The sequence below is a fragment of the Pelophylax lessonae genome, assembly GCF_965119305.1.
Source record: "Pelophylax lessonae genome assembly, chromosome: 10".
NCBI lineage: Eukaryota > Metazoa > Chordata > Amphibia > Anura > Ranidae > Pelophylax > Pelophylax lessonae.
Window position 1 is genome coordinate 233,726,668 of NC_138777.1, and position 11,882 is coordinate 233,738,549.

The window sequence follows — 11,882 nt, forward strand, 5'->3', positions numbered from 1 at the left end:
AGGAAAAGAAAAGAAATAGAAAACGAAAGAAAAAAGAAAGGAAATAAAAAGGTTAAAGGAATAGAAAAAATTAAAAATAAAAAAAAAGGAAGGAAAAGAAAAGAAATAGAAAAAGAAAGAAAAAAAAAAGAAAGGAAATAAAAAGGTTAGAGGAATAGAAAAAAAATAAAAAAAAATAAAAAAAAAGGAAAAAGGAAGGAAAAGAAAAGAAATAGAAAACGAAAGAAAAAAGAAAGGAAATAAAAAGGTTAAAGGAATAGAAAAAAATTAAAAATAAATTAAAAAAAAGGAAAAAGAAAGGAAAAGAAATAGAAAAAAAAGTAAGGAAATAAAAAGGTTAAAGGAATATAAAAATATAAAAAGAAAGGAAAAGAAAAAAAATAGAAAAAAAAAGAAAAGTAAAAGAAAAAAAAAAGAAATAATATACATAATTTTTTATAGTCACTAGAACATATTCTTTATGCACATAAAAGCCGAACGCGATCCACCTCCCACCTGCTATTTATTGTTATTTATTAGGTTTTTACCATATTGCCTCAGTTAACAGGTCATCAAATACAGGAGGCGGCTGATGCAATGCCTCGTGCCAAGTCCTCCAGGTAATCTGCGTCTTGAAAAAACTCACAGCACACCGAGCACAGCCAGGCATGGAGCAACAAATCAGGAAAGACAACCAGGTACATAAACCTTTACAGCGGCCGCCCTTTGCAAGGCATTGATTAACATTAATTATCATCACCTGGAATGACACATGCCAATCTCATTTCTTTAAAGATATTATTAACATAATAACAAAAAAATTCAATAAAAATAATTAAAAAAAAAATAAACCTACAATTATTACATTAAATATTGATTTAAATATAATTATTAAATAAATAATAATTACAATTTATATTTGGATAAATATCTCTTGACAATAAGAGAAACTGTTACCCACAGAAGGCAGTAACGTTTTATCGGTTCACTTTACAGGGGTAAAGGTTTCACTTTTTATAGGTGTAAGTAGAGAGGGCAATACGGCCGTTAAAATAATTTATGAGGTCCGTGTGCCAAGCCAAAATCTTTTTTTTTTTTTTTTTTCTTCCACAAGTATTTTATTAGAGGGGTACAAGGTTACAACAAAAATGCATTGATTCCATTTGTGAGATTATTATAGGCGTTGTATCACCGCAGTTATGGAAAGGCAGAGGGAACACGTATAGGAATACACGGAATCCGCACATACAGTAATATTTTAAAAATGTAACCACTGCTGGACCGGAAGGATTTCCCCCTTAATGACCAGGCCATATTTTGCGATTCGGCACTGCGTTACTTTAACAGACAATTGCGCGGTCGTGCGACGCTGTAGCCAAATAAAATTGATGTCCTTTTTTCCCTACAAACAGAGATTTCTTTTGGTGGTATTTGATCACCTGTGGGATTTTTATTTTTTGCGCTATAAAAAAAAAAATGTAAAACCTGTTCAGTCCTTTATGTTACATGAAGTTATGAAGACCTGTATATAAGGTTTAAAAGATATTCTGTTATTTCATTCTTGATGCTACATTTTGTAATGTTATACCTTTTTTCTACTAAATAAAGCACTATATTGAGAAAAAGAAAAAATACAATTCTGAAAAAAAAAAAAAAACAATATTTTTCACATTCTGCTATATAACATTCCCCCCTCCCCAAAAAAAAAATAGAAAAATCAAAATATTTTAAAGTTTTAGGCCAATTTGTTTTGTGCTACATATTTTTGGCAAAAAAAAAATCGCAATAAGCGTATTTTGATTGGTTTGCACAAAAGTTATCGCATCTGCTAACTACGGGAAAGATTTATGTCATTTTTATTGTTTTTTTTTTTTTTACTAGTAATGGTGGCGATCTGCGATTTTTAGCGGGACTGCGACATTGCAGCGGACAGATCGGACCCCTGACTGACATTTTTGACACTTTTGGAGGGACCACTGACATGACTACAGTAATCAGTGCTAAAGATATGCACTGTCACTGTACTAATGACACTGGCAGGGAAGGGGTTAACACTGTAGGTAATCAAGGGGTTAAATGTGAGTCTAGGGGAGTGATTCTAACTGTGGGGAAGGCGTGGCTTGTGAAATGATCATAGAGACATGTGATCCTATATAGAAGGATCACAGGCGCTCTGTGATCATTCCATAGAGAAGAACGGTCAGCTGTGTTTACAACATCCGACTGTTCTTCTCTCTCAGCGGGGAGCGGTCACGGGTGTTAGGTGGCAATCGGAGCCTCCTGCCCCGTGCATCGGAGTCCCCACTGCCGAGTAGCCTAGCTGCAGGCGCGCGACCGCCGTATATCTATGTCGGTTCGCACAGGAGGGCTGCACTGCCGCAGTATAACTGCAGCAGGCGGTCGGGAAGCGGTTACAAAGTGCCAAAAAAGTGAAAAACTTTACTAACAGTGTGTGAGCAGACGGGAGGGTACATATTTACAGACCCCTTCCTGGTGCCCAATGTGTTACTCTACTGTGATGCTGCCCAATGTGTTATTCTAGTGAGATATTGCCCAATGACTTACCACGATGAGATACTGCCCAAAATGTTACTCCAGTATATTACTCAAAAGAGATACTGCCCAATGTGTTACTCTAGTGAGATACTGCCCAACGTGTTACTCGAGTGAGATACTGCCCAACGTGTTACTCTAGTGAGATACTGCCCAATGTGTTACTCTACTGAGATACTGCCCAATGACCTACCCTGGTGAGATACTTCCCAAAATGTTACTCCAGTGTATTACTGCCCAATGTATTATTCAAGAGAGATACTGCCCAATGACTTACCACAGGGAGATACTGCCCAATGTGTTACTCCAGTGAGGTACTGCCCAATGTTTTACCACGGTAAGATACTACCCAATGTGTTACTCCAGTGTATTACTGCCTAACGTATTACTCTAGTGAGATACTGCTCAATTACTTACCACAGTGAGATACTGCCCAATGTGTTACTCCAGTGTATTACTGCCCAATGTACAAAGTATTACTCTAGTGAGATACTGCCCATGTTATTACTCTGGTGACATACTGCCCAATATATTACTCCAATGAGATTCTACTCAATGAATTAGTCCAATAAGATATTGCCCAGTGTATTACTTCAGTGAGATACTACCCAATGTATTACTCCTGCGAGATAATGCTCAATATATTACTCCAAATAAATACTGGCCAATGTATGACTTCAGTGAGATGCTACCCAATGAATTGGTCTAGTAAGCTATTGCCCAGTGTATTACTCCAGTGAGATAATGCTCAATGTATTACCTCAATGAGATAGTGTTCAATGTATTACTCCAGAGAATTACCGCCCAATGTGCTACTCTAGTGAGATACCGCCCAATGGCTTACCCCAAGGAGATATTGCCCAATGACTTACCCCAGGGAGATATTGCCCAATGACTTACCCTAGGGAGATATTGCCCAATGACTTACCCCAGGGAGATATTGCCCAATGACTTACCCCAGTGAGATACCGCCCAATGTGTTACTCTGGTGATATACTGCCCACTGCATTACTCCAGTGAGATACTGCCCAATGACTTACCCCAGGGAGATACTGCCCAATGTGTTACTCCAGTGAGATACTGCCCAATGTATTGTTACCCTAAGATACTGCCCAATATATATTACTTCAATAAGATACTGCCCAAAGGCTTACTCCAGTGAGATACTGCCCAAATAATTACTTTGGTGTTTCTCTTATGAAAGATGCAAGAAAGGCTAAACCCCCAATGTCCTATAAACCCAAGTCACGTAGTACTTGGCAGTGTTTGTGGATGAAGTCATGGGGCCAAATCAGGTCACCAACCTAGACAAACCAACACACCTGTCCAGAGTTCCCCAGGAGCTCTATCCTTGTTGAGTGGAGCTCCATCCTTACAGAATTCGGCACAGCACCAGGAAATCCGGGAGAGTTGGTGGGGTGGATGCAGTGAGAAGCTGGAAGACATCCAATATCATTGAATCAACAACTGGGAAGGTGAACTCCCTGTACAATACAAAGATCCACGAGAGCAGCTCAGGTCAGAGTTACGCAGCTATTCATTCTTTAAGGTTAGTTTGTTGTTTGGGGGCCTCAGATGGAAATGATCAATTATTTAAAAAAAAGTTTAAATAGTTTTAAGTTTATAACTTTAAATGTTTTTTTTTTTAATCATAATACGGATATGTGATTATCTTATTATGTGGGTTGATGTTTGATTGATTAGGTTTCCATGCATAGTTTATAATTATACGTTGTATGTAGATGAGGTCAGTCATTCTTGGTCTTTTACATAAATCTAGGAAGGATCAGATTATTATGAACAATGCACCCAATTTCAAGCTTCACTTGCAATTATAGGCTTGTTTCTGAATTTGCAACAACAAATGGCTCCATCAGAGATTCTCATTATCACACAGGGACATTTTCCAAATAATTCAGCTGGATGATCAACGGACGGGATGTGCACCACTATCTCCATTGGTCAGGTGTCCTCTCCTGAAGATTTTTAGGTATCTCAGAGAATTATTTTTGGGTCATTGGGGTTAATTCACCAAGCTTAACCACTTAAGGACCGGAGGATTTTCCTGCTTAACATCCAGGCCACTTTTTGCAACTTGCCCCTGGAGAGGGAGGAGCAATACAAGGAGCCAATCAGGATCTGCTGCATGCACATGTGCACAGCAAAGATCCATTAGTATGTTACTGCTCCCTTACTACCCAATCAGTAGGCTGTGGGCATTTCCTGGACCACACCAGTGCTTTAAGTGGGCCAGTATGCACTGGTACTCAGTACCGCCACTTCCAAATATAGCTCTTGAGCATACCGCCACCTCTCCGTGAGCCTTAGCGTACCAGTACGCTCATTTTGGACATCTGCGACCTCAATTGCCCCCCCCCCCCCCCAAGAATATTTCCCACTCCAGAGCCAAACCAGTCACCACCAGTGAGTCCCCCTGCTCCGGAGTCCCAGCCCAGGCCAGGGGGGGTGCTCTGTGGGGACCCTGATGTGGGGTGGGGGGGCGAAAAAATTTATCGGCTATAATAGAGTACCAGCACCTCTTTTGGGCCACTTAAAGCACTGGACCACACCATACTGCTGCAGCAGCTCCAGACACCAGGACCTGTTGCAGACATCAGGTGCGGGACCTGTCTGCATTGTCTGGATCACAAGACTGGCTGAACAGAGTTACAACCCCTTTGGTAACACTTCAGGTACAGTATTAATATTTCAGCTGTTGAGCTGCTTTACCGAAATTCCACTTTAATGCTGCTAAAATATCTCCGGGAGCATTAAACGCCTCACACTTTTAATAAATCTGCAGATTGGCGGCGATTGCGGGTCCATTGGCTTTGTAATGACAAAATATTAATACAATTGGCGGTACCTTTCTAAGACTTTATTACTTCCAGCGCTGATCTATTATCACGGAGCGGTGAAGTCATTCCCGCTGTTTATCTTTCCATCGGCCGCACTGCTGTGACTACGGCTCCATCCCGCCAATGACATCATTGTAGCCAGCGCACAGGATATTAAAAACTTTCCTGACTGCTTCATGAATCACAATAGATGGGATCGGAAAATATAAAACTCCTCGGGGGGGAAACGTTTGATCGATTTACTTATTTCACTTTTCTTTTTTTTTTTCCCCCTAAAATTTAATAGTGAAGGAGAAGGAGGCAGATTGGATCAAAGAAACCGCAAAAAGTCTTCAGCGGGATTACTTTAACTGCTTCAACCATGGAAGGTTTTACCCCCCTTCAGGACATGGCCATTTTTTGCGATTTGGCACTGCTTTACTTCAACTGACATTGGCGCGGTCGTGCGACGCTGTACCCAAATAAAATTGATGTCCTTTTTTCCCACAAATAGAGCTTTCTTTTGGTGGTATTTGATCACCTCTTTGATCACCTTTTTTTGCGCTATGAACAAAAAAAAGAGCGACAATTTTTTGAAAAATAAAAAAGTATATTTTTTACTTTCTGCTATAAAAGATATTCAATAAAAAATCAAATTTCTTCATTAGTTTAGGCCAAATTGTTTTCTGCTACATATTTTTGGTAAAAAGAAAATCCTAATCAGTGTATATTGATTGGTTTGCGCAAAAGTTATCACGTCTACAAACTAGGGGATACATTTTTGGACTTTTTATTTTTTTTTATTGTTTTTATTAGTAATGGCACAGATAAGTGATTTTTAGCGGGACTGCGACATTGCGATGGACAAATCTGACACTAATTTCTGGTTCACTCGTATCTGATCGGACCCCTAACTGACATTTTTGGGTGGACCAGTGACATTACTACAGTAATCAGTGCTAAAAATATGCACTGTTGCTGTACTAATGACACTGGCAGGGAAGGGGTTAACACCAGGGGCAATCAAAGGGTTAAATGTGTCCCTAGGGGGGCTTTCTAACTGTGTGGGGGATGGGCTTTCTGCATGAACACAGAGACCTGTGTTCCGAAATCGGAGGATCCCTGTGTTTATAGCTGACAGAACAGTGGTCTGCTGTGTTTACAATGGCAGACTGCCGTTCTGCCTCCACCGGGAGCGATTGCGGGTGCCCGGCGGGCAATCGCAGCTGACGGATCTGCTGATCAGCTTCCCCCGTGGCTAATGGGCGCCCCACGAAGCGACGTATAGTTACGTCATTTTGTGGGATAGAGCCGACCTGCCGCAGTATATGTAATGCTGGCGGTCGGCAAGTGGTTAAAAGAATATACATTATCCATATACAGCAAACCATAGCAGTTAGTTGTTTCTTCCGTATAGGCTACACTATTCCTCTACAACAGAGATATGCAAGCTCTGGCCCTCCAGCTGTTGCAAAACTACAAGTCCCATCATGCCTCTGCCTCTGGGTGTCATGCTTGTGGCTGTCAGAGTCTTCTTATGCCTCATGGGACATGTAGTTCTGCAACATCTGGAGGGCCATGGTTTGCATATCCCTGCTCTACATGTTTCGGCTTCTTCTGGAGGAGTTTTGCCCAATTCGTGTATATATACGGTGTATACAAACATACATGCACGCAAAGATTTCATATAATTTTATACACAGTTATCATAAACAAAAAAATTATTTTTTCATTAAATCCATATACATGTACACACACACATATATATACACTGTATATGAGTGGTGTCCCAAAGTCATGCTTACCTCAGTCCTTGTCCACAAAGAAACAGTCCTTGCTTCTAATTTAACGTCGTACTTATCAGCTCCGATTTTTGAGTTTCAGGGTGGTACTTAAACAGCCATAGAAGGAGCATTATGGACCTGGCTTTAAAAATAGTATAGATTCACGTAAAATGGTGACATTGTTGAGAAAATATATCTAAATTATGGTTGTTATGTTTGACAGAACATAAGTTCCTCCCCCTTTATGTTTGGGTCCTGAAGAAGCCACGCCTGCGGTGAAACACGTTGACCTATGGAGGTTACTTTCATTTAGCAATATCCTCGGTCTGGGGGCTTTTCGTGACACCATTCTGGTGTGGGAGGTTTTCGCGACTGGTCCCTCCCTTGGGAGGTTATATGTTCAATATGTTCTATGCACCATTGCTCATAATGTTTTTAATGTTTTCATGATTGCTTCATGTCATGTGACATCATTTTAATTAGGGATCGACCGATTATCGGCAAAGCCGATATATCGAGGGCCGATATGCACTTTCCCCAATATATTGGAATCGGCCCTGGAGGTTACTGATATTTCAGCTAGAGTCATCACCCCGCTACCGGTGTCCATAGCCAATGGTCGGCTGTCTTGTAATGACAAGTGACAACTGATGAGGCTAAGAAGCCGCTCGGCTGTCATTAACAAGGAGCGGGAGGGGACGCCCCCTCCCGCCGCCTTCCGCGGCTCACCTGGGTCTCCCCTCCCACCGGGAGACCCGGGCAACCATCCTGCATGGCCGCCGAAGACCCGATCAAAGCCGCATTCAGCTCTGATCGGGTCTCCATGCAAAAATCCAGAAGTGATGTCATGACCTCCCTTCCGGAAATTCCGGGTACTGGCGCCAGATTAAAAAAAAATTACAGCATTCAAAACTTGGCGTTTTGAATGCTTTTGAGTGCAGAGGAGGGGTTTCGGGTCTTTTCGACCCCCAGATCCCTCCACAAGAGTACCTGTAAAGTAAAAAAAAAAAAAAATGTTTTAAATGTACGAAAGTATAGGCAGATATCGGCCGATAACGATACGCGATGACCAAAATATCGGTATCGGCAATGAAAAAACGATATCGGTCGATCACTAATTTTAATGTTTTCAATAAATATACTTTGTTACAATTTAAAAAAAAATTGTATGGATTTACTCATTTTTGTAACATAGCCAACACAGTTTACTATGCTTAAGTTATGAATGGACACAGGAGTGGTCAGTACCGATCACTCACTGTGCCCATTCATAAAAGGAAGGGGTGACAGTGAGATTAAGACCCTGTTCACACTGGGGCGACCTGTCAGGCGACCTGGTCGCCTGACAGGTCGCCGTAGGTCGCCTGCCATAGAGAAGCTGTGGACCCGTTCTAATAGGAGCGACACAAGTTGCTCCGACTTAGAAAAAGGGTCCGGAGCTTCTTTGGGGCGACCCGGAGCGACCTGCATTGACTTCAATGTTATGAAGTCCGTTCCGGCCACTCCGAGGTCGCGGTGCGAGCTGCGCACCGCGATCTGTGAGGTCGCCCCGGCAAGTCGGATCGCCCCAGTGTGAACGGGGTCTAAGTGATGGACCTTGGTGTGGTGAGTCGGTGAGGGACAACTTCAGAAAGGAGGTGACTTGGTCCTTTTTTTTAGACTTTGTAACTTGCTGTGAAAAACAAATAAAAACAAAACAGGAGTCGTGTTCTCCCTCCTAATTATTTTATAGAGGGAGTTCGCAGAGCACAAGTGCCCACCTAGAAGCCCCTTAGAAAATAAAACAGATTGAATTGTGTGTATTGACTAATATTAGCACAAGTGACGTGATTGGATTACGTTCTCGCATGTCTTTTAGCCATGAATATAAATATTCAAACAAAACGAATGGTAAGAAGTATTTTTTTTGTGTGTTTTAGGGCACAGAAATGGACATCGGGAAATACTTCTCCAGGCTGGGATATAAGGGTTCTGGTAAACCGGCCAACAAAGAAACTCTTTGTGAGATAATGCACCACCACATCATGGCGATACCATTTGAAAACCTCAGCGTGCATTGCGGAGAACCCATCTCTCTCGACATAGAAACCATTTTTCAAAAGCTTGTATTGAAGCAAAGAGGTGGTTGGTGTTCCGAACAAAACCACCTGCTCTTCTGGGTTCTGAAGACCATTGGCTTCGACGTGGTCATGCTGGCAGCCAACGTTTACCAGCCCCATCTGGACGAATACAACCCAATCGCTACTCATCTTCTTCTCAAGGTGACAATAGATAGCAAGGCTTACATTGCAGACACTGGCTATGGATCTTCCCTTCAACTTTGGCAGCCACTAGAGTTAAAGAGTGAGTTGGACCAGCTGCAAGTTCCCGGCATATTTCGCCTCACGGAAAGAAAGGGAATGTGGTTCTTGGACAAGATAAGAAGAACCCAGATGGTTTCCGATGGATCGTTTTCAGAAACTGAACTGCTTGACAAATCGAGTTATAGGAAGATCCATTATTTTACTCTACAGGAGAAGACTATAGACTATTTTCTGGAATCCTGCAAGTTCCACCAAACATCTCCAAAGTCTGCATTTTTCAACAAGTCCGTGTGTTCTCTCCAAGTTAGCCACGGTGTCCGCACACTGGTTGGCTGGACATACACGGAAACCAAATACAACCATCGAAAGGGCGTGGATCTGGTGGAACTTGAAACTCTACAAAATGATGAAGTAGAAAAAGTTTTAAAAGAAAAGTTTGGCATCGTGTTAGAGTCTCAGCTTGTTGTACTTAATAACTCTGGCAGCTACACAATTTAAAGGCCAGAGGTACTTATAGATAAGTAAACCGTATCAGTCAGCCAGGGAAACTCAACCCAGCCATATATTGCCTGTAAGATGCCTGGCAAGGTCAGGGAGTGCATATATGGCGCTTTTCCACTGCATGGAACCCAACAGTTCGGCTCGCTTTTGTGCTTTTCCACTGCTGGTACCACATGGTATAGTGTAGGAACGGTTCGGTACGGTACGGCGGCGCTTTTCCACTGCATGGAACCGAACGGTACGGCTCTCAAAAACAGTACCACCTCGATTGTGGTTCCAAGAGGTACCATACCCGGTACCATATCCAACAATCCTTTGCATGCAGTCACTACTAGCCACTGATTGGTCAGAGAATCCCACCCACCCCGTTGTTATCCCACCCACTTAACTTTAGTACTACTTTTGTGGAAAAGCAAACCATACCAAACCGTACCGAACCGTTCCAACACCGTACCATGCGGTACCAGCAGTGGAAAAGCAAACTGGGCCAAGCAGGGCCGAGTAGAGCCGAGCCGGTACTTGCAGTGGAAAAGTGCCAATAGATGGGATATTGCAGGGGTCTTCAAACTATGGCCCTCCAGTTGTTCAGGAACTACAATTCCCATCATGCCTAGTCATGTCTGTGAATGTCAGAGATGTACAATGCCTCATGGGAGGTGTAGTTCCACAACAGCTGGAGGGCCGTAGTTTGAGGATCCCTGGGATATTGTGTCCTGGTCTAACCACAGTTGGCTGGTATCAAGATTGATCCCAAGTCTTTAGGTACCTTTGGACCATAAAGATGTGAGAAATCATCATTGCCAATCAAGAATATGTTTATATATAATATTATACTGTATGTGATTCATATAATATGTGGGAATAGATCATAACTAGTCAAAATTGTATGTATGCGACTCAAGGACTCTCCTGTGTTTGGCTGTTTTACCTTTATTGTTATTCTAAAGCCAGTCGTTATGAACTGTACGTAAGGCAGGCCATAGATGATACGATTTTCTTTCTCTCGATTCCCCCATCAACACAGTCAGAGGGAAGCCAACCCTGATGGGAGAACACAGCGATTATTGCTAGCAGCTATAACCCACCAGCAATATTAATAGGAGATGGTAAATCTATATAAACTACAAGGGTAAGAAAAGGAACCATAAATTTCCAACTGCGCCCCTAGGGTGTGTAGGGGTGCAGTTGGAATTTCTGGTCCCCTTTCTTATCATTGTAGTTCATATATATTTACCATCTCCTATAAACATTTCTAAAACTTTGAGACTCATGAGCTTGATTAATATATACACTATATTACCAAAAGTATTGGGACGCCTGCCTTTACACACACACAAACTTTAATGGTATCCCAGTCTTAGTCCGTAGGGTTCAATATTGAGTTGGCCCACCCTTTGCAACTATAACAGCTTCAACTCTCCTGGGAAGGCTGTCCACAAGGTTTAGGAGTGTCTATGGGAATGTTTGACCATTCTTCCAGAAGCGCATTTGTGGGGGTCAGGCACTGATGTTGGATGAGAAGGTCTGGCTTGCAGTTTCCACTCTAATTCATCCCTAAGGTGTTCTATCGGGTTGAGGTCAGGACTCTGTGCAGGCCAGTCAAGTTCCTTCACCCCAAACTCGGTCATCCATGTCTTTATGGACCTTGCTTTGTGCACTGCTCTGCAGTCATGTTTGAACAGGAAGGAGCCATTGCCAAACTATTCCCACAAAAATGCGCTTCTAGAAGAATGGTGAAACATTCCCATAGACACTCCTAAACCTTGTGGACAGCCTTCCCAGAAGAGTTGAAGCTGTTATAGCACTGTAAATGTAATAATGACACTGGCAGGGAAAGCGTTAACCCAGGGGGGCAATCAAAGGCTTAAATGTATGCCTACGGGGTGTTTTCTAACTGTATGGGGGATGGGCTTGTGGAATCAACA

The 11,882-nt window shown here is 42.2% G+C and overlaps 1 protein-coding gene across 1 annotated transcript; it reads left to right on the forward strand.

Annotated features, from left to right (window-relative positions):
- The first annotated feature begins 390 nt into the window (after positions 1-390).
- LOC309565629 (arylamine N-acetyltransferase, pineal gland isozyme NAT-10-like) lies at positions 391-10,055 on the forward strand. The gene is made up of 2 exons (XM_082270585.1): positions 391-677; positions 9,073-10,055. The coding sequence occupies exons 1-2, from the start codon at positions 648-650 to the stop codon at positions 9,952-9,954; spliced, it is 912 nt and encodes a 303-aa protein (XP_082126711.1). The 5' UTR covers positions 391-647; the 3' UTR covers positions 9,955-10,055.
- Positions 10,056-11,882: the final 1,827 nt, after the last annotated feature.